Genomic DNA, 24,215 nt, shown 5'->3' with positions numbered 1-24,215 from the left:
GAGTGCCAGACGTGGGAGCCTGCAGGGGCGGTCTGGAGATGGCAAGGAGGCCAGTGTGGCTGGGGTGGGATACCCTGGGGAGGGTGGTAGGAGGTGACATCAGAGAAGGAGCAGTGAGGATGGGTCCTGTAGGAAGACAGGTTTTTACCTGGAGAATGGGGACCTTTTCTAAAGCTCAGAGCAGAGGCCAAAGATGGCCTGAGCTGTCTTAACTGGATCACGCTCACTGATGGGAGCTGATGGATGAGTGTGTGTATAAGGGACCAGGGTAGAAGCAGAGAGACCCATTGGGCACTGGGAAGAGATGATGGTAGATGGGACCAGGGAGGCAGCAGAGGAGATGACACAAGGCAGATGCAGGTTTATTTTGAGGGTACAGCTAAGGGACTTCTTGATGCTGTGAATGTAAGATATGAGGAAAACAGGGACCTCAAGGGCATCCACGTGCTTGGTTTGAGCAGCTGTTGAGAATGATACCCTTTACTACTTTGATTAAAACTCTCATGTTTTAAGGATAGAGTAGCTTTGAGTGTACCTTGTGTGGCTCTTACTAAAAAATGTGCGGAAGACTCACATTCATGAGCAGGAAGACAAGATAACTTCTGAAGTTTTAAGAACGCTGGATCCCAGAATGGCTCTATCTAAGTGGACAAGGAAATTAGGACCACAATTTAACCAGGGTTCCAATCAACAGGTTTTCTAGTCTTGTGTGTTTGAAACTCCTAATAAGCTCTGTAGGTGAGATTTCTGCTCGTGTGTTCTCCATCGTTGAGAGCCTGTGAGGTGTCAGTAAGCCTCCATGTTGACTGACGTAGGTGAGAAGGTCTTTTGTTTTTCATTGTTTATAACAGGATACCTGACACTGGAATTATAGAGAAATATAATATTTATTTCCTATAATTATGGAGGCTAAGAAGTCCAAAGTTGAAGGGCTACATCTGGTGAGGGTCCTTTTGCTGAAGAGGACTCAGAGAAGAGGGGGCTGGGTATGCCAACTCAGCTCTCTCCTCCTCTTATTATGAAGCCACCAGACCTACTTCTGTGGCAACCCACCCACTAATCAGCTAACCCATTACTCCATCAATCTGTTCATGGATTGATCTATTCATGAGGGCAAAGCCCACACGACTCAATAACCTCTTAAAGGCCCTACCTCTCAATACTGCCACATTGGGGATTAAATTGCAACATGAGTTTTAGTAGAGGCAAGTATTCAAACCATAGCAGAGAACCAGACACATTGCGGAGCGTCCACTTGGACGGCGCTATTCTCCATAAGGGTTGGTTCGGGTTCCTTCTGATCATGATTGGAATTAGACAGACTCTCTAGAAACACACTAATTTATAGACTTGGCTTTCTATGAGTACTTTGTTTTCCTGTTAAAGCTGTCTCTTCTGGTGTTCAGACCCACATTTTTAAGTTATCTTTTATGCTGAAATTCTTAATCTTTCAAGTGTAGATATGGATTTACCTTAGTTTTATGGACTGTGAATGCCCTCTTCTCTTATCTACATAACGATACTACCATTTGGGTTAGATCAATATTTATGATTTACATTATTATGACCATGTAAATATTAGCTGCAGCTGAGCCACATAGTATATTATGAACATTTTTCCCTTTCTATTATAGCTTTGTGTTTTCCCTAGGATTAATAATCACTTGCTTCTCTGTTTACTTTGTTTTCCCTGCATGTGTTACTAATTCATTCCCCAAATTCTCCAACAAGACTAAATATTCATCTTAATACATTCAGATGCATTAGCACGTTTGAATGTTTATTTTTTTCTTGGAAACGTCTCTCCAGGAGCCTTCTTTCTGCTTCAATCTGGACTGATTTCTGCTATAGGTTTGTCGTCCTGTTATCTTTCAGTCATTCTGGAAATTCCTTTTATTTCTCACCTATGTTGTACCCTCTGTTTTTTGTGTATCGTATATTCTTTCTTTATTTGCAACCTTTTAATTCATTTTTAGTTGCTTTTTGAAGAAGAGTACATGAGAGGGAAAAATTTTGACTTTGCATTATCTAAAATTGTCTTCATTTACTTGTTGGATACTTTGAGTGTGGAATTCTAGGTCAGTCTCATACCTTGCTTTATAAATGGGTGCACTGAGGTCCAGAAAAGGCAGGCCCTTGGTCTCTACACTCCTAGGTCAGAACCTGACAGCAGATGCCAACTACAGAGAACCCCAGCAATGATGGCATCTTTTCTCACAAATAAATGCTTTCCCACCTCCACAGACGTCTGCCTTAAGTTACATTTAAGTGTAGATTCATTGTCCATGCACTCAGTGCTCTGTGAGCAGCTGGTGTAGAAGGATGACAATACCTTTGCTGCATTCAAGGTACCAATGTTTTAGCGATGAATAAAGTCACATACACGAACAATCTCTTGATATGCAAGGGTGAAAATATAGCAATGGATCAGGTGGCATCAGTACAGGTGATGATAAAGTCAGGTCCATCCCTGCTTTGGAGACAGTAGGCATTGCTGACAAGAAAAGGCAACTGGAAGCATCTACACTTTGTCACTGTCCCCCATCCTGCCATGGAAGCTTCATTGAAATGGAAATAAAGGAATTTACACACACTCTAAGGACACAGGAGAAGAGAGATGGGATGCTCGAAGTCATGAAATGTCAGTGGCAATGGATTTAACATAGTGGAGAAAGCCACAAGAAGTCATGCTAGAGGAAGCAGTGAGCAGGTATCCCATTCAGAACAAGCCCTGGAAAGGCTGGTGAATTCGAGGGACCAGATTAGACTGGAGTCAATCCTCCAAGAGTGTCTTTCAAATTTAAAAAACTGTCATCACTTATGACTTAGGGTTTGTTTGCATTTATGAGAATGGTCATTTGTTTCTAAAACATAAAGTAAAACCTGTACTGTGCAGCCATAAAAAAGGATGAGTTCATGTCCTTTGCAGGGACATGGATAAAGCTGGAAAACCATTCTCAGCAAACTGATCCAAGAACAGAAAACCAAACACCGCATGTTCTCACTCATAAGTGAGTGTTGAACAATGAGGACACAGGGACACAGGGAGGGGAACATCACACACCGGGGCCTGCTGGGGGTGGGGAGGCTAGGGGAGAGATATCAGGCGGTCGGGGGTTGGCAAGGGCTAACATTAGGAGAAATACCTAATGTAGATGATGGGGGGATGGATGCAGCAAACCACCATGGCACTTGTGTACCTATGTAACAAATGTGCATGTTCTGCACACGCACCCCAGAACTTAAAGCATAATAAAAAAAAACTTGTGCATTACATGAAGAAGGAAATTACTTAAAACATTAGATTTCTCTAAGTCCTTAGGCCAGAGCAAAGTGAAAAATGGAATATTTCTTTACATAGTGAAGTTCTAGCAAAATAAAATAATGCTCAGCAGTATCTTAGTCAATGAGACTAAGAAGAACTTACATCTTTTTATCATTTCACTTAATGCTGGAGTGAAAGATTTAATTACTGGACTTGAATTTTACATTTTTATGCTAAGGCACCATTGCAGTCTGGTTATAATTCATTTTGCTCTTTAATCATAGAAGAAATAGTTCAGTTGGCTTTGATTGACGTCCTCTTCCCCTTCCCTTTGATAATCTTATTGTTGCTTCACTGCTTTGGTGGTTACCGTTTCATGTTGCCATGTTCCTGGACATTCAATTTTGTGATTGTCTTTCCTCTCTCTCTCCAAGTCTTTGCCTTTTAATCTGCAGAAAGCAATCCTGTTAACGTTACTGTGATGTTATCTTTATTTCTCTCTGTTCTTTCTGCTGATGCTCTTCATTTGTAATTCTTTACATAAATCTGCACTCATCTCTCTTTCTTCATTAATTTGCTCTATTCTTGTTCCCCACTTTTTATGCTTCCAAATCCTAAGGAGCCATTTACATCATTTTGGTTTATTCACGTGCTTTACTCCCTGTGATCATAATTCTCGCTGTGTCTTCTGCTTCTTCCAAATTGCTAGCCACTTTCATGCCTTTTGAAACTTTTGAGCTTAAAATGTAAATGCTGGAACATAGCAAACCACATACATATTATTCATTACAGAATCTGTATTCCTGTCTGAAAATGTACATTTAACCCCCAGCAATGTTAATGAGAGTGACTTTCATCCATCCAAAAGGATGGAGAGACTTTTATCTCTAAAATGAATTCCCTGTACACATATGGAAATAATTCTCTAGAAGGGGATTGCAAACAATATTCAGACATTTTCTGGGTGAAACACTAAATATATATATATATATATATATATATATATATATTTTTTTTTACTTTTTTTCTCCAGAGCTTTGTAAAACCCATAGCAAAAATCAGGATTTTTCCTTCTTGTTGCAAAATCAGTACAAATATTGGATAAAAAGAACATTCTTAAAGTAGCTAAAAGCTCAGAAGTGTATTCTTATGGCACCTCAGAAATTCTTTTTGTCAGCCACTCATCCTTGTGGTCCCTTGATAGCTATATAATGGAATTTAGATTATAGTAGGTGATGTATATAAAATACAGATCAAGTGTTACTTCTTAAAAGGAATCTCTTTAGTTATATATAGAATGAAAACCATAATATTTTTCTTTTAAACATTTATTTATTCATTCAATAAAAACGTGAGGGCTTCTATTATGTATCAGCAAGCACACCAGCTGCCTCTAAGAATAAGATTGCATCATCTCATATGAAGTGTGCTTGCCCTCTTCTAGATTACAGTGTAGTGAAGTGCATATGCCAAATAGCTATGAAAACAGTGATGAAAATATGATGCAGGAAGAAGGTAGGAAGTGGGGTCTATTATGAAAGATAGAAGACCAGGAATAAATTATAAGGAATTGGTGTTTAGCTGAGATTCAGAGAATGTGTAGGAGCTAACTGGATAAAGAAGGGTGAAGCGTTTCAGCAAAGAGCCTAGTACCAGTGCAGGCCTGGTTGGAAAGGGGGTTGGGACCTAGGACACTAAAGAGAACAGTGTGGCCAGACCCTAGTGAATGACAGGTGTGAGATGACATTGAATTTTTTTCTACTCACAGTTTATTAACCTCCATCATGCAAGAATGCAACCTAAATCTCAATAAAAAACGCTGACATGTTACTCTATTGGTAGTTACCACATTAAAAAAAAAAAAAAAAAAAAAAGAGATCCGTCTCTCAGTTCTCCTTTTAGATTTGATGTTTTTTACTTTAATTCCAGCAGATTTGTTTCATGTCCTTTGAAACTCTTTTATGAGGTACATAGACATTTAGGATTGTTATGTCCTCTTGATAAATTGACCACTTTATCATTTGGGAATAACCATCTGTCCCTAGTAAGATTTCTTATTCTAAAATCTATTTTGATATTAATATAATCACTCCAACTTTCTTTTTTTTTTTTTTTTTTTTTTTTTTTTGAAGATAACAAACAAACAGCCAACCAATATTTAATTTAAACCTATGAAATGCTATGCGATTACTGAGGAGTGATTTACTTCCAATTATATAGTCACCTTTGGAATAGGTGTGAGGTGGTAATGTATGTTTTGTGTATTTGAAGTGGAGAGTACTATAAATGTTTATTAAGTTTACTTGTTCCGGGTCTGAGTTCAAGTTCTGAATATCCTTGTTAATTTTCTATCTCGTTGATCTATAGAATCGTTAGCTCTTCTTGTTGCATTGATCCTTTTGCCATTATGTAATGTCATTCCTCGCCTCTTTTGATCTTTGTTGCTTTAAAGTCTACTTTATCAGAGGTGAGAATTGCATCGCCTGCTTTTTGTTTATTAGTTTATTTTTACTCTCTGTTCAATTGGTAAATCTTCCTCCTTCTCTCTGAGTCTTTGTGTATTGTTTCATGTAAGATGGGCCCGGATGCAGCATACCGATGGGTTTTGGCTTTTTATCCAATTAAAATATATGTAAGTTTAATATCAGCATTTGATGCTAGCTGGCTGTTTTGCCCATTAGTTGATGTGAATTTTTTATTGTGTTAAAGTTCTTTGCTTTTTGATATATTTTTGGAAAGGCTGATATTGGTTGTTCCTTTATATGTATAGTGCTTCTTTCAGAAGCTCTTGTAAAGCAGGCCTGGTGGTGGTGAACTCTCTAAGTACTTGTTTGTTCTCAAAAGATTTAATTTTTCCTTCGCACATAAAGCTTAGTTTGGCTGGATAGGAAATTCTGGGTTGAAAGTTCTTTTCTTTAAGGATGTTAAATATTGGTCCCCACTCTTTTCTGGCTTGTAGGGTTTCTGCTGAGAGATCTGCTGTAAGTCTGATAGGTTTCCCTTTATGGGTAACCTGAACTTTCTCTCTAGCTGCCCTTAGTATTTTCTCCTTCATTTCAACCCTAATAAATCTGGCGATTATGTGCCTTGGGGTTGGTCTTCTTGAAGAATATCTTTGTGGTGTTCTCTGTATTACCTGGAGTTGAATATTACCCTGCCTTGCCAGGTTGGGAAAATTTTCCTGAATGATATCCTGAAGAGTATTTTCCAACTTGGATTCATTCTCTTCATCACATTCAGGTACACCTATCAAACGTAAATTAGGTCTTTTCACATAGTCCCATATTTCCTGGAGACTTTGCTCATTCCTTTTCATCCTTTTTTCTGCATTCTTGTCTTCTCGTTTCATTTCACTGAGCTGGTCCTCGACTTCTGATATCCTTCCTTCTGCTTGATCAATTCGACTGTTTAAACTTGTGCATGCTTCGCGAAGTTCTCGTGTTGTGTTTTTCAGCTCCATCAATTCACTTATATTCTTCTCTAAATTGTCCATTCTCATTAACATTTCGTCAAACCTTTTTTCAAGGTTCTTAGTTTCTTTGCATTGGGTTAGAATAAGTTCTTTTAATTCACAGAAGTTTCTTATCACCCACGTTTGGAAACCTGCTTCTGTTATTGGAACACCCGTGTAATCTATTAAGCCTTGTTCCGTTACTGATGAGGAATTGCAATCCCCTGTAGAGGGAGAGGCATTCTGATTTTGAGTATTCTCTACCTTTTTACGCTGGTTTCTTCCCTTCATTATATATTTGTCCGTCTGTCGTCTTTATAATTACCGACTTTCTAACTGGGTCTCTGACGTCCAACTTGTTGATTCCCTGCGCCGAAATCTGAGCAATCCACTGAGCCGGCCAAAACAGCGGTGTTAAGATTGATGGTGCTTTTCTGCCCGGGAATATCCGGACTCTGCACCAAGAACTGGCGTGCTAAGGCACCAGCAAAACCGCCACGCCGGCCACAAGAGTCGCCCTGGCGACCCGTGGAGCTCCTCCACTGGGAATCTCGAGGTCCGTGAGCAACTAATATTCGTCTGAAAGTGTGGCGTCCTCTCGTTCTTTGCGCTTTCACTGGGAGGTACGTGCCCGAGCTGCTAATCATCAGCCATCTTGCCAACTTTCTTTAGAGTAGTGTTAGCTTATATTTTTTCTATTTTTTCTTTTAATCTGTCAGTTTCTTTATATCTCTAATAGAATTTCTCCTGGATAGCATATAGTTAGGTCTTGATTTTTTATCTGATCTGACAATGTTTTACTTTTAATTAGAGTGTTTAGGCAATATATATTTAATGAGATCATCAATTTGGTTTAATTTAAATCTATCATTTTGCTAATTGCTTCCTATTTTTCCTATCTGTCCTCGGTTACTTTATTTTTCTCTTTCTTGCCTTTTTTTGGATTAATGGGATTTTTTTAAATGATCAATTTTACCTGCATTAAAGGATTAACATGTAAGTTTTGTTTTTATTTTGCGTCGTAAGTACTTGCTTTTAGAGTTTACCGCATCCATCTTCCAAGTAACATGGCTTACTTTCAAATAATATTAGACCACTAATTTACAGTAGGACCTTACAACAATAATTTTTTATTTCCTCCTTCCTCCTGCCTTTGTGCTACTACTGTTGTTCATTTTATCTATATGTTACAAACCTCACAATGCATTATTATTACTTTAACAGTAATATATCTTGACAATTTTTTTAAAGTTGGAAAATATGACCTTATATTCACCCAAATGTTTAACATATTTGTCACTCTTCATTTCTTTATGAAGTTACAAATTTCCATCTGATATTATTTCTTTTCCTCCTGAAAGACTTTGTTTAACTTTTTTTTGTGTTGCTAGTCTACTGACAATGAATTCTCAGCTTTTGACTGTCTAGAAAGTAATTTTGTCTATATGAAATTTTTTCTGCACATAGAACTTTAGGTTTACAGATTTTTCTTTCCTTTCTCTTTAAAAAAATGCTTCAAATTTCTCTCTCCTTGTCTTCTATTTTGCATTGCTTCTGATGAGAATTCTGTTGTCATTCTTATCTTTGTTTCTCTAAATGTAACATGTATTTATTTTTTTAATCTGGCTGCCTTTAAGATTTTTTCTTTATACTGGATTTGAAAAATTTAATCATGTGTCATGTTATGGTTTTCTACATGCTTCTTCTGTTTGGTGTTTGTTGTATTTGATGGATATTTGAGATTCTAGTGCTCATTGAAGTTTGAAACATCTGTACATTGTTCGACTTTTTTTCTGTATCTCATTTTCCTCCTAGAACTCCAAGTATATGTATATTAGGCCAAATGATATTGACCCATATCTCAGAAGTTTTGTGTTTATTGTTTTTAAGCCTTTTTAAAACTTGTTTTTTAAGTTGGGTAGTTTTAATTGCTCTGTTTTCTGGTTCATTGACAGTTTCTTCTGAAGAGTATAATCTGCTGTTAACCCTATTTGTCTAATTTTCATTGCATGTATTATATTTTGCAACTCTAGAAGTTTCATTTGACTGTTTTATTCCTCGCTTGGCTGTCTGTATTTTCTCCATTTCTCTCATCAGTGAGCTCTTCCTTTTTCCTACTGTCTTACACATATTGCAGAATATTTATAAGAGCTATGTTAATATGCCACAAACTGTATCGTCTCTCATTCTGTGTCTTTCTATGAAATAGTTTACTCCTAATACTAGGCCATATTTGCCCTATTGTATCCAATTTTTTGCTGAATGCCAGATGTTGTAAATTTTATATTATTGATTGATAGAGTTTGTTGTTCTCTATTAATTATTGTCAAAGTTTTTTGGTGTGCAGTTAAATTACTTGAACTCAGTTTGTTCCCTTCTAGGATCACTTTTAAATTTTGTTATGACTAATTTGGGCCCTGCAGCTGTGTGATACGCTTCTGAGTACTCAATCTGATGTTCCATTTATTAGAAGTTCTTACCTCTTTTTTCTAGTTGAAACATGAGCTATTTTCTCCCGTGTGAGGTTCACAGGTTTTCACCTGATTCTTTCTGGTGTTCCTTATCCAACCTCGGTAGTTTTCTTACACACATGGAAATGCCAGCACACAGTTAAGGACTCATCAAAGGGAAGCTTCTTCAGCTCTCTGGAGCTCTCTTTCTATATAACTTCCTTCTCTCTGCTTTGTAAATTCTAGCAGCCTTCATCCCCTCAAGTGTCATACTTGGTCTCCCTAATTCTACAATTCCCCCAAGTTTTATTTAAATTTCCTCCTTTTGGAATTATCTTAGAAACCCAGGAAGTAAGCTGAAGCACTCACGTGGCCCACTTTGTTTCCTTCTTTCATGTTTTTTTGTTATTGCTGTTGTGTACTGCCTGGAGGTTTAGTTAAGACATAGGATCAATTCCGTTCTCGTTCTGTGTTTTTGTTTGTTTGTTTTATGATGGACAGAGACAGAATTTCCTATTTCTAAGTGATGACAGTTGCACATCATTTCAGTGCTTGGGAGAAGATAGAATGACTGAAATGTATTAAAGTTAAAGGCACAATTTCTATAACATATGAGCAGATTTTTATAACCTGACTTGGAATCACTTCATAGAAGCTTGGAATGCTTTCCAAGTCATTATGAGCCAACTGATTTGTGATTGTCTGATCCAGATGACACTGAATTTCTAAGTATTTATTCAAATATAAAAACAGTTTGGAGTCTCAGAATCAGCCAAATATTATGCTTTGTAGATATGTTTACCTAAGGCTGAGTTATATTCCCTTTCATTTTGAAGACCTTTACACAAGCAGTTCATTTTAGTAAGCATACACACTCACATATTCCCATGAAATCAATAAAGGTAATTTGAACCCAAATGACATTTCCATTTAAAATGAAGGTACCCAATTTGCAAATTTGATAGCCTGTTTTAGTTCTCATGTTTTCTGACCTCTCTGAAGCAATTGACACTGTTGAAAACTGTTGGTTAACTTTCCAAAACGTCTTTTTGCTTCTAAAACAATACTCCCTAGGGTTTGAGCTACTGATGTCATATTTCCTATCTATCTCCTTCATGATTCTTTTCCAGTTTCTTTAAACCCTTTTAATTTTTTAATTGGAATGTCAAATATACACAAATCACTATGTACACATGCAGTGCGCCCAGCACCTAGATTGAGAAAAAGAACATAGCCTGCACCTTGGATGCCACCTTATGTCCTTTTCCATTCTCCACACCTGACCCCACCCCCGTGGGCAAACTTTATTCTCACTCTCAACATCATAGATTAGTTTTTCCTATTTTAACGTTTGATATAAATGGAACAATACCGTGTAAATTCCTCTGGTGTCTTTTTGCTTTTCTTCACCATTATAGTTGTGTGAGTTATGATATTTTATGTGCAGATTATTCATTGTTATTGGTATGTAGTAATGCAAGGTGCAAATATATCACACTATATCAATTTTATTATTGGTTGATATTGGGAAGTTTTCAGTTTGTGACTCTTATGACTAGTTGCTGCTGTAGATATTCCAGCATGTATTTTTTTGGTGAACATATGCCTGTGGTTTTGTTGTATAAATACTTAGGAGTGAAATTGTTGAGTCACAGTGCATGCATGTGTTCAGCTTTAGTAGATAGTGGTAACTTTCCACAGTAACTTTACTGATTTACATTCCTACCTGCAGTGTTCGAGGGTCTTGTGGCTCCACATTCTTAAGACCCTCAATATATTCTTTCTTTTCCACTGTAGTTATCCTGGTGGATGTGCAGTAGTACCTCATTGCACTTTTAATATGCCTTTTCTTGATGAACAATGGCATTGAAGCACTTTTTTATGTACCTATTGGCCATTTATATATTGGCCTTTGTGAAGTGACTGTTCACATCTTTTGTCTTTTTTTTTTTTTTTTTCTTTTTGGAGACAAGGTTTCACAGGTGCTGCTCAACATGGATTGCAATGGTACGAACTCGGCTCACTGCAACTTCTGCTTCCTGGGCTCAAGCGATCCTCCCACCCCTGCTTCCTGAGTAGCTGGGACTACAAGAGCATGCCACCATGCCCAACTAACTCTTTGTAGAGAGAGGTCTTGCTATGTTGCTCAGGCTGGTCTTGAACTCCTGGGCTCAAGCAGTCCGCCCACCTCAGCCTCCAAAAGTGCTGAGATCACAGGCGTGAGCTACTGCGCCCAGTGCTTTGGTCCATTTTTGTTGGACTATCTTTTTATATTGTTTTTTTGAAGTTCACTATGTATGTGGGGTACAAATCTTTTATCAAATATTATTTTCCTACCTTATAAAATACTACCTATCCCTGAGGATTTACTTCTGGTTTTTGTCTCTTCTTGTTCTTTACACTTGGTATGGATTGGCTGTGTCCCCACCCAGATCTCATCTTAAATTCCCACATGTTGTGGGAGGGACCCAGTGGGAGATAATTGAATCATGGGGGCAGGTCATCCTGGTGCTGTTCTCATAATAGTGAGTCTCATGAGATCTGATGGTTATTATAAGGGGAAGTTTTCTTGCACAACTTCTCTCTCTTTGCTTCCTGCCAGTCATGTAAGACGTGACTTGCTACTCTTTGCCTTCTGCCAGTATTGCGAGGCTTCCCCAGCCATGTGGAACTGTAAGTTCAATTATATCTCTTTCTCTCATAAATTGGCCAGTCTTGGGTATGTCTTTATTAGCAGTATGAAAACAAACTAATACAACACTTTCCTTGGAATATCTCACCCAGTGATAGGTTCTATTTCCCTGGCTGCCAAATCTGCCTCTAGGGTCTTGAACTCCTATTTCCAATTTGCTACTGGTGGCCCAAGGGCAGTGCCCTGTTTACCTTAGTGAAACTGGCATGTTTCTTTTACCAACCAGCTCTGTCTCGTAGGCTCCCTTTGTAATAGTGTAACTATGCAATTGGTCATGCAAGCAATTGAACTTGCCTCATGTTGACTTTTTATTTTCTTTACTCTTATTACTCCCACATCCCCGCCCACCAGTGTAGGTAGGATCGTATCAGACATATCCATAATTAGACCTTTTTTCTCCCTTCACACCACCAATGCCCAGCTGGCCTAGACCCCCAGCAGCGCAGTCTAACCAGGCTTTCTATCTACAGTCTTCTCTCTCTGACTAGTCAGCGTTTACTTTCTCAAACTTCACTCTGGGAAATTGATGTTCTCTGTCAAAACTTTCAATGACTCCCTACTTTTTAAAACAACTTTATTAAAATATAATTTATATACCATAAAAGAACCCACTTAAAGTATACAGTCTAATGGTTCTTTAGTGTATTCACAGATAAGGTGCCTTCACCACAGTCCACTTAAGCAGCTTTTCATCACTTCAAAAGAAACCCTGTATCTTTGAGCTATCACCCTCTTATCCTGCCCCCTTGCCTCTATCCTAACCATAAGTAAACGACTGATTGACTTTCTGTCTCTACAGATGTCCCTCTTCTGGACAGTTCATGTGAATGGAGTCATACAGTATGTGGCCTTTGGTGGGTGTAATCGAGGGTCATCCCCACTGTAGCGTTGCTAGTGCTCCATTCCATTTTATTGTGGAGTAATATCCCGTTGTAAGGCTAAGCCACATCTTGCTTACCTATTCTTCAGGTGATAGACACGTAGGCTGTTTCCACCATTGGCTATTATACATAATGCTGCTTTAAACTGCTTTAAACACTTGTACAGAGTTCTGTGTGGACATGTTTTTATTTCTCTTGGGTATGTGCCTAGGAGAAGAACTCCATACTTTCTGCAGGGCTAAGCACGTGCTTCTTAGCTTGGCATCTGACACTCTTTACAATCTCGACTTTATAATCAGCGCCTGGAATGTAACCTCCTGCCGGTCAGCGCCCTTCCAAGATTTGGTTATTAGTTTGGCTGCTGGTCGTGGCACAGTGCCAGGTATGTGGTAGTTGCTGAAGAGGTGTTTCCAGGATAAATGAATCTGAGGAATCTGTAGCTCTCTCAAAATCACACAACACTTAGCTGTGCACTGCCTTTCCTGCTTCCCAGTACCTTTTTATTACTCTCTTGACTGGGACAGCTCAATGTCCTAATATTTTTTAAGACTTCTGCCTAGAATGTGCTTTTCTTTCCTCCTCTGGAAAGTTGTTTCCATTTTTCCTAGTTCAGGTTACTTTATCACTTATGATCCTGTAGCATTTTGTGAATGTTTCTGTCACAACACTCAGCAAATAGGATTATAACTGACCTCTCTACATGAACAATAGTACCTTCCAGACTAAAATGTCCTCGATGGTAGTATACTAGGACTTGTTCTACCTTGCATTACTGTGCCCTTACACAAGACCCGGTGCCTAGTAGGTGCTCAATAAACATTACTGCATCAGCGAACGCTTGTCACTGCCTACTGCAAAATTCCTCCCACACCTCTTCTTTTCACCCTGCCCTGTTTGAATTTTAAGAAAAGCTAAAATATTGACTTATTTTCTTTCTGGTGTAACATTCTTCTTTATGTTTGTCACTGGAGTCTTGGTTACACCATCTGTTACAGCAATATAAAATATTGAGAAGTCTGCCACTGAGGAAACCATTCTCCAAGGCCCCTCCCGTTAGCTCCCTTAGTGTTGGTACCCCAGGGTTTTAAGCCCTCAATTTCACAAGATTGTGCTGAATGTTTTATTCAGCTTTCTGTTATGAATCCACAATTATTTTTTAGAAACTTTCACACGTGCGCGTGTGTGCGCACACACAGACACACACACACACACAACTCACATTAAGGTTGCCTCAGCCCTTACTGGAGGGAGCAAATGTTATTGTATTAAAGAGCAGGAGGCACTCTATAAAAAGAAGTGCTATTATTTAGGCAGATGGATGGTCCCTTAGATGGAAGAAACAAAAGCTGTTGGAATATAGTTTGGGTTTTCTTTTGCCTGTGGCCATGTGATGTGTCTCTTAGAGAATGAGTTTATGTTACATTATTAAACCCAGTGGCATGAAGGAGAAAGACTAATGTAAAATGCTTTAAAAATATAAGGAGAAGTGACAGTAATCCCCCGTAGGTCACTTATCTCTTTAACTACTAGGACTAAATGTTTGTTTATCATTTTTTTTCCTGCAGTCATTTAAATAATTTCACAAGCTGGCTTGTGGAATGTGGTTTTCAATAAGAAACTATACATTTAATTAAGCAATGTTTCTTGTATACATTTACATTTTTAAAGACTTGCTGTTCTTTACAAGACTACTTTTAGGATACAAGAGGAAAAATTCAAATGTGACCAAATTTTGCTTAGTTCAAAGTACCCACACTCAGGTTGATAGAAGAATAATGTAGTGGAAAAAAAGAATCCTGGTGGAATTAATTAGCCCTGAAGAGTGACAGTTACCTCATTCCTAACAATATGTTTGGGGTAATGTCAGTTTCTTAGAAAGCTCAAATGTGAAATCACAGTGCTACTATCAGCATTTTTATTTGAGTTGAAAACTGCCGTATTGAACTATTAACTGTGCTTCTGATCTGAACCGATTTCTTAGTTAGCAATAATTTTCATATTCTGACTTATGAAGCATTGCTAAAGACTTTTGTTATGGTTGGGAGAGAAAACTATAAAACACTTATGACTTGATGAACACCCCTGCCTCTCTTCTCTGTGGGTAAGATCTATCACTTATACAAAATGTATTTTTCTCTGCCACATTTTGATAAATGGTGTTCACTGTGCTTCGCAGCTTAGCCACATAGTCCCTACTGGCCCTGGAGGGCAAACTCGGTTTCTGCCAGTGATGGAGACCAAGAGAAAAAAGATGAATATTTCAAGTAAGATACCTGAAGGATGCTAAATCTCATGGACATAGATTCCTGTAGACACATGTCTCATGTAATGAAACTAATATAGCGATGTGAAAAGGCCTCACCTATTATGTATGAGTGTAAATGGGGAAACTTTCATAAATTGCTGTCTTGGTTCATTTTCTGCTACTATAACAGAATACACAGACTGGGTAGATTATAAACAATAGAAGTTTAGTTGGCTCACGGCTCTGGAGGCTGAGAAGTCCAAGGCCATCAGGTGAGAGTCATCCTAGGTGGAAGGATGGAAGACAGAAGCAAGTGCTCAAGACAGAAGGAAAATGGGGGAAGAGGGTATTATGTTATAAGGAGCTCACTCCCGTGATAATGGCATTAATCCATTTATGAGGGCTCTGCTTCTTATGAGTCACCTTTTAAAGGTCCTGCCTCCCAATGTCATTACCCTGGCAATTAAATTTCAACATGAGTTTTGGTGGGAACATTCAAATCATGGTATTCTGTCCTGGCCTTCCAAAACTTTTAACATACAAATTGAATTTATTTCATCCCAGGACCCCCAAAATCGTAACTAGTTGCAGCATCAATTTAAAAGTCCACAGTCTCATCTGAATCAGATATCAGTGAGACTCAGGCATAATTCATCCAGAGGCAAATCCCCTCCAGCCATGAGCTATGAGTCAAAGCAAGTTATCTGTTTCCAAAACTCAGTGGTGAGACAAGCACAGGGTGGGCATTCCCATTCCAAAAAGGAGAAGGAGGCAGGAAGAAAGAGGTAACAGGCTCCAAGTAAATCTAATCCCAACAGAGAAAACAATCTGAAGTTTAAAGCTGGATAATAATCCCCTTTAATTCCATGTCCCTCGCCCAGAGCACACTGGGGTGGGGATTGGGTCCTCATGGCCTCAGGAAAAACTGCCTTGATGGCTTTGTTGGGCTCTTGGGCTCAGTTCCCCCAGCAGCTCTCATGAGTTGGAGTCTTGTGCCTGCAGCTCTCCCAGGCTGATGTTACATGCTGATAGCTCTCCAGTTTTGAGGTCTTAGGGCCAGCCCCACTTCCATGGCACCACTAGGCATTACTCCAGTGGACAGTCTCTGCAGGAGCTCTGGCCCATTAGTTCTGCTCAGCACTGCCCTAATGGGGACTGTTTGTGCCGGCTCCACCTCTAAAACAAGTCTCTGTCCAGGGCCCCAGGCTTTCTGGGAGGTCTTTGAAGTTTAGGTGGAGGACATCATGCCCCACAGCTGTTGCATTCTGTGCACCTGCAGAATTAACACGGATGCCACCAAAGTTCATGACTTCCAGAGCAGCAGGTTAAGCCAGACCTGGGACCACTTGAGCCATGGCTGTGGCAGCTGAAGAAGACTTTGTCACAATGCTGGGGACAGATCCTGAGACAGCTTGAGCAGCAAGCGATGGAGGGTGGCCCAGGCCTAGTTATTAGATCATCTAGTTATTCGATTAATGTCTCCTCTGCCTCCCCTTACTTCTTTCTTCATTGGGACAATCTGACACTGGTGCTTAGTGTTTAAACGACTGGTTGCGTGACATTTAGTTGCTTTACAAGACATAGTGCCAAAATGTCTGAGCTCATTCCCCCATGCCAATTCTTGACCACCATGTGCCATCCTCAGAAGTTTCTAACAGTTTTTCCTAATGAAGTTTTCTTTCTAGGCTCTGATAGACCAGGAATCTCATTACGCTTGCCCCACCTCATCCTCACACCAACATACTTATTGATATATTTACTAAACTTAGAGAATAAAGTCGCACGATGTGCAGCGCGAGGTATATTTGTGCAAAAAGTGAGAGCAATCCCTTCCCTCTCTTTTTAGTGAGGTTAGGGGTTAACCATCTTAGTTTTACTAAATAGAAGTCTACATTCCATATAGGCACATGAGGGCAAGTGTCCTAATGTAACTGTGACTCAACACATCTCAATGCCCTGCAGGATTCTGTGTCATTGACCACTGTGTTTACACTGATAAATTTTACTACAATTGAAGCCTTTGGCACTGGTAACATTTCCATCCTATATGACGCCAGTGAAAAGGAAGAGTTTTCATTGGTGCCATATATGGCCTAACAGCCAGAGTGACCCTCAGATCTCACCCCAGTGGCGGACCTGTCAGGTAGATGCCATCTGCCAGCATCCCCAAGAAGGTGCAGGTCTTCAAGTGTGAGATTGTCCACATTGTTACTTCAAGCATTGTTGAACAAGACACTTCTTGAGACTCACAGATTGACAATAGCTTTTGATGCTTTCCCTGATCAAGGAGAAAGAGGGTCTTTTCAGGGGCCCCTGTACTCTGGGGACATCTACACGGTGTGGCTCTCACAGGGGAGGAGAATTCTCACCAGTATGTAGGCTTTCCTGTTGATAGTGGAAGGGGGCTGTGGTGTGTAAGCATCTCTCTACATCAGGATCTCTGCTAAAGGCTCTCGTCCGTACCCCCCACCTTCTCTCTCTCTCTGTCTCACCTTCAATACAGTCGGTTCCTAAACTGCGAGAGGTAACTCCAATCTACAAATCTACTTAAAAGAGACGCAATTTTTTAAAAGAGAAATTCCAAAAATACTTCAAAAGTTTACATTATATTATCAATGGAAGTTCGACATATCACATTAATTATGAGAGGGAAAAATGAAAACTAGGGACAGTGAATGGACCAACTGTCATTTACAAAGCACAGCATGCCAGGCATTAGGCTTGTGCGTACTAGCTCATCGAATACGTGAAGTTTAGCTAAAAAATCAAAATGTTTATATAGTAGATAAATGTTAGATTCTCACATGAATATGTTTTCATAAAACAAACTACACATTGTCACTGTCCAGATTCAATGGGCTCCCAAAAACATATCAGCCTGAGAGTCTTTCTTGTGTCATTGCCTTTTTCAGTGTAATAATTATTGCTTTAATCCAGTGATAATCCAGACTTAGTGCTTTCTTCCATCTCGACGTATTTTATTTATTGCTCATACTCTATTGGGGAGTTCACATGGGAATGTTAGTTGGCGCTTTCTGATTATTTTATTTAAAATAGAGAAAAATTTCAGAACTATATGGTTGTGGACGGTAACTAGCAAAGCCTCAGTTCATGTCCCGTGTTGAGTTACCTGAAAGGAGATGCTCAGAGGAAGAGCTTCAGGCAAAAGGCCTCCTGGGAGTGTATTTTCAAAAGGCACGTCAGCAAGGATGTGAGGAAGCCAGAATGAGTGGAGGGAGAATCTTCTCTGCAAAGCTGTGGCAATAGCGGTCTCAGGTGGGATGCACCTGCAGCATTGTTGCAACTTAACATGAGGGGGCCGGACCTGTGGAGCCACCTTTGACCAGTCATTCCCTGCAGGCCTCAGACAAGGCAGTTCCCTGTAACTGGGGCTGGTTCCCAGTGTGGGACTCAGCAGAGGACCTTTCCAGTTGCTTTGAGGCAGGGTGCATTGGCCTGAGAAAGGAAATCTGAAAAAGAGCCACACAGTGTCCACTTCAAGTGGCAACAGGGAAGAACGTGCCTTGCATCTTGCTATGAGTAGAGTCAACCACATCTATTCAGCCTTGTGTCAATGCTTGGATGCTGTGTTTCCTCAAATAATTATAAGCAATAATTATTACATTGAATAAGGCAATGACACAACAAAGACTCTCAGGCTGTTATGTTTTTGGGAACCAATAAACAAAAAGATGAAGAAATTAACATTATTTACAAAGAGGGAACCACCCGCTACCCTCACATTTAGTAAGCAGCTTAAATCTTGTTATTATGAATCCGATCGTCTTTGTAAATAATGTTAATTTTTTCATCTTTTTCTTACCAAATCATGCCAGTTAACTACAGACAAAGCGAGGGGCACATGTATTTTATCACACAGGCTTAGTAGCAACCCCAGCATGTGGCAGGAGCCTGTAACCCTTCAGCCCCACACCAAGGAGAAAGACTAAATCAGGAAGCACAGGCCACAGACCCAGTCTATAGAGAGCTGCCTCTAATCCCCACCCAAATGAGGGAGACTGTTATGCCACATTTGGTTCTAAGATGAGAAAACACAAATCACCAAAACCTTCATCAGAAAGACAATCTGGTTCTGCCACTTCCTAGCCCCGAGTCCTTGGTCCAGTGACAGCCCTGTGAATCTCCATGTCATCGTCTGCAAAGTGGAGCCTTTATTTACCTAGCAGAGCTGTTGTTGATTGCAAATATTATAAGATTGTCTGGTACAGAGTACTATGAAGCATCCAGTAAATGTTATTCTCACCTCTGTCCAGTGAAGTTCATTCAAAATATCTGGGGTCTCTTACAAATATGTATCTAGGTATGCACCTGCTTTAGAAAGTCACAGAGGGGATATCCCCTCTGAATTCCCCTCCCACAGCAATGTGGGAGCTTGCCTCCTCTCTCTCTCTCTCTCTCTCTGCCTAATAAATCGCTCTCTGATTAAAAAAAAGTCACAGAGAAGCTCAGATGTGTGACAAGTAGGATTTCATTATATTTATAAATCTTTTAACTTATAAACAAGTTAAGTTTTATTTTTTCTGGAAGTTAAGTTTTATTTTTTCACATAACCAACACTCCATAAACACTTGTTACAGGCCCTTAAATGAATTAAAAAGCCAAAAGTGTATGAACATATTTGCTGATATTTACTTGTAGAAGTAAAAGAGAAACAATTTAAATGAGAAGAGCAGGAAAAGAGTTCATAAGAATATGTATAAATTGTGCATTCACTGATATTTACTTATGAAGTCGGTATAGAACAATGGAATTATGTAGATGATGTATGAGAGGATGAAACAGTTATAAAAATGGTACATTTTATGTATGCACACTTTAGCACAATATAATTATATAGATAAGGCATGGAGGCAGGTGGACCAGAAGGGAAATGTAAAAATCAAAACAGACACCGTGTGCTGGTGGACTTGAGTCATGCTTTTGTCAAAATTCTCTTTATTGTTTCATCATACTTTCAATAAAAAGTGCGTTGTTGATTTGGCATTCTATTTTCTGGCAACCAGTGGTGCTTTTAAAATGTTTTACATGTGATTTTCAATTTTAATTAAAAGTGTGGTAATTTTATTCAATAATAATTCTGAGTGTAACGAGAGCAATCTGATCCAAGCAACAGGATCTAGGCATTCACACATTCAGCTCCTCTTTACGGAGAGCCCATTGACAGCTGGGCTCTATGCTCCAAGTAATAGTGGGAGTAAATCAAGACCTTGTCCTCATGAGGCTTATCTCTAGCGACAGAACATAGACAATAAGTGCATTAAAAATATATAATATGCAGTCCAATAGTGGTCAGTGTGGGGACAGAACAGGACTTGAGGCATGAGGCAAAAAACTAATCTATTAAAAATAAGCATCCAGGATAACTTAACAGTTTGTGTACAAAATGTGAGATTAGGATGGCACCTTAGATTTTAATATCAGCCTCTCTGCTCATAGCATTTAGAGAAAATTTGAATGGTTTGGTTTTATTTGAGCCTGAGCCTCATGATTAATTTTCAAGATAACGTTCTGAGGCCAGACTGATTGAACTGCAAATGTCAAAGGCCTGTTTTACTTACCAGTGGATCCCCGTGTTGTCTTCTCGCAGTTTTCAGTGAAGACCTACACTCCAGCCTCTACTTTGTCAATGCATCTCTGCAAGAGGTAGTGTTTGCCAGCACCACGGGGACTCTGGTGCCCTGCCCCGCAGCAGGCATCCCTCCTGTGACTCTCAGATGGTACCTAGCCACGGGCGAGGAGATCTACGATGTTCCCGGGATCCGCCACGTCCACCCCAACGGCACTCTCCAAATTTTCCCCTTCCCTCCTTCAAGCTTCAGTACCTTAATCCATGATAATACTTATTATTGCACAGCTGAAAATCCTTCAGGGAAAATTAGAAGTCAGGATGTCCACATCAAGGCTGGTGAGTACAGCTCTGGGCTTAGTTTTTTTTTTCCTGTGCCTGCTTGGGGTGGGAGGACAATGACAATGACAAATAGCAAAATGCCGTCGCAGCAGAGAACCAGTAAAACCCTGTCATCCGTTCATTCAGACCTTGCTGATGACTTCTTTAGGATCTCTTTGTTTAGATTCCAGAGTGCTGTACATTATTGGAACTAAACCTTGAAAGAAGGCAGTCATTAGCAAGTTGGCAAGTTCTGACATCCCAGCCTCCTTATATTTGGTCTAAGTTGATACTCTGATTCAAACTTTCAGTGTCTCAAATCCAATATGTTTACTTCCACCCCTCTTTTTCCCCACCTCACCCGTCCCCTACCCCATCCTAGGGGAGGAGAAAGAGAAAAAAATGACAAATGGTTGAGCTGGAATAAAACCACAGCATCAAGATGTGCTGTTATGGAAACAGAATCAATCTAATATCCTTGCTTCTCTTGTGAAATAGAAAGGCTATTTTAACATTTTTGACTGTATCACATGTTGCTGAAATGTTGTCGGTGCATAAATCCTGAATGGGCTATGTTCCTTTTAACAACATATTGTGTCTTTTTTTAATCACCATTGCTACAAGTCAACCCAGGAAAGAATACTGCCTGAGATACACAGACATCAAAGGCTATATATACAGGACAGATTGTGTGGTTCTATAGATTTAACAAAGTCCTACAAAACAAACTCACAGCTAGACTCCTGTTAGCAAACAGCATTTTAATTTTTTTAAGTCTAGCTCTGAAATACTTGTGTAGACTGACATATAATAGCAGGGCAAAGAGAATATGACTTTGATTTTTTTTTTTCTTATACACCAAGTAGCTGCAATAATTTCTTCAGTAAGTGAGTAGGTGCTGGTAGAAGACATCACAACATGGGAAAAATATGAGGTGTTTCAGAATTCGTGCATATGATCTCTTTGATGTAAGCCATCAAACATTAGACTGTGACTCATGCTGCTAGCTAGTCATTTTCCCAACTATATTTTGATCTCAGTGACATGCTCATGAATTCCAAGACCTGCACGAGAATTCACATAAGAAAGGGGGAAAAAAAGATTGTCTTTAATCAAAATATATGGAAATGTGATGTGTCAAATAATTACAATAAAGCAAATGTAATTTGTATAGGGACCTCTAAACCTGACAAACAGGGAGATTTAGTGAATGCCTTTTACTGGGAAGACTGCACATTTTAATGACGTGTTATAAAAGCATATTTGTAATCTACAAAACACCACTTATAGAGAAACCTAGAATTTCAAACAGCTATACCTGTATGTATTAATCCATTATATCTGCCTTGGGCTTTCTGTCAGGTAAAGGAATGAAATGCTTACTCCTGTTTTAACTGCCATCTTCTAAATCAGTCATAGAATTGATTGTTTTTGCGTGACACTGAAAGTTTCGGAGCATGGAAACTGCATCATCTCGTCTGGCGTCTGGGCCACCTGCCTCTTCCTACCCAGCTGTGCTTTTACCATCTATGTGCTGGCATTCTTGGCATCTAAAACCCTATGGACTATGAATCCAGCAAATAGATAACTACTGTATCAGTTTGAACATATAAGATGGGCATTCATATTGCCCAAATCAAATTTCTCTTCTAATTTAATTTTGCTTTTTGTTATGAACACCTAATGGTTATAACAATCTTCTAGATTGTTCATTGGATACTTGAAAATCTGGTTTTACCCTTTTTGTGTAAATGCGAGTACAGAACTAGAAGCTTGTTCCAAAAGGCAGGTGAAGGGCATAAGTGTTACCCTTTGACAGCTGAAGTGTAGGATTGAGGCCAATGACTATTCACTCATAGGGTATCCTCTTCTGTATCAGGTCATCCTAAATGTGTAAATATCCCAGGAGATTGGTGTTTAGATTGTCCTGGCATAAGCTATTAGGTAGAATGACTTCATAATCTGTCTTTTGGCAGTGCAAGGGATTCTCGTTCTTAATTTTCAGAAATTTTGATCTAGGTCTGGGTACTAGCAATTAAAGGACGGTCCACTCATCATGTCTCATTAATCATCAATCCTAGTTCTCACAGGAGATTTTTGTTTCTGTCCTATTCTAAGGGCTGGAATGCGGGTGGGCCACTTGAGACCGTGTTGCTCCTTACCCAGGCTGCCTTTACTACATAGCAAGTAACAATCAGCCATATGATTTTGGGGAAGTCAGAAGATTTCTCATGATTGTTTTCTCCTAGCAAACTGTGCTTTCTAACATTTGACTAGGACTTTTGACTGGCCAAGATGGAGGTGCAGGAGCCAAATTTACCCTTTCATCTGAAACAGCCAAAAACCAGGGTCCTGAGAATGATACGGCTGGGCTCTGTGTCTGCACCCAAATCCCATCTAGGATGATAATCCCCATAATCCCCACATGTCCTGGGAGGGGCCTAGCGGAAAGTAACTGAATCATGGGGACATTGTTCCCCATGCTGTTCTAGTGATAGTGAGTGAGTCGCATAAGATCTGATGGTTTTAAAAGCATCTGGTACTTTCCTTGCTGACACTCATTCTCTCTCCTGCCACCCTGAAGAGGTGCCTTATGCCATGCTTGTACATTTCCTAAGGCCTCCCAAGCCATTCAGAACTATGAGTTAAATAAATCTCTTTTCTTTGTAAATTACCCAGTCTTGTGAGAACGAACTAATACAACCAGCCAAAAAAAACAGACAAAATATCTGAAGCAACCATATGTTTCCTTCCTTCCTTCCCTCCTTCCTTCCTTCCCTCCCTCCCTCCTTCCTTCCTTCCCTCCTTCCTTCCTTCCTTCCCTCCTTCCTTCCTTTCCTCTTTCCCTCCCTCCTTCCTTCCCTCCCTCCTTTCTCTTTCTCTTTCTCTTTCTGATGGAGTTTCACTTTTGTTGCCCAGGCTGGAGTGCAATGGCCTGGTCTTGGATCACTGTAACCTCCACCTCCAGGGTTCAAGCAATTCTCTTGCTTCAGCCTCCCAAGTAGCTGGGATTTCAGGCATGCACCACCATGCCCAGCTAATTTTGTATTTTTAGTAGAGATGGACTTTCTCCATGTTGGTCAGGCTGGTCTTGAACTCCCGACCTCAGGTGATCTGCCTCCCTCAGCCTTCCAAAGCTCTGGGATTGCAGGTGTGAGCCACTGCATCTGGCAGAAGCAACTGTTTTCAAGACTGGACCTCAGGCAGTGGAGTAAAGTGATCCACCTCGGAAATAAGATGTGTCCTATGATTGACTTATATTTCTGGATAAAGGACACCAAAATCTGCACATAAATTTGTATAGCAACTTTATTCATAATTAC

General features: G+C 39.6%; 1 protein-coding gene across 1 annotated transcript in view; it reads left to right on the top strand.

Moving 5' to 3' along the window:
- The window catches only part of DSCAM (DS cell adhesion molecule), a 760,400-nt gene that overhangs the window by 119,547 nt on the left and 616,638 nt on the right, over positions 1 to 24,215 (top strand). The window contains exon 2 of the mRNA XM_064380165.1: positions 20,593 to 20,910. Coding sequence (XP_064236235.1) covers positions 20,593 to 20,910 — 318 coding nt within the window. The remainder of the gene's footprint in view (positions 1 to 20,592; positions 20,911 to 24,215) is intronic.

The sequence above is a fragment of the Aotus nancymaae genome, unplaced genomic scaffold (assembly GCF_030222135.1).
Source record: "Aotus nancymaae isolate 86718 unplaced genomic scaffold, 86718_ANA_hifiasm-v0.15.2.pri h1tg000022l_1, whole genome shotgun sequence".
Lineage (NCBI taxonomy): Eukaryota > Metazoa > Chordata > Mammalia > Primates > Aotidae > Aotus > Aotus nancymaae.
This window is presented reverse-complemented; position numbering and strand designations above follow the sequence as displayed.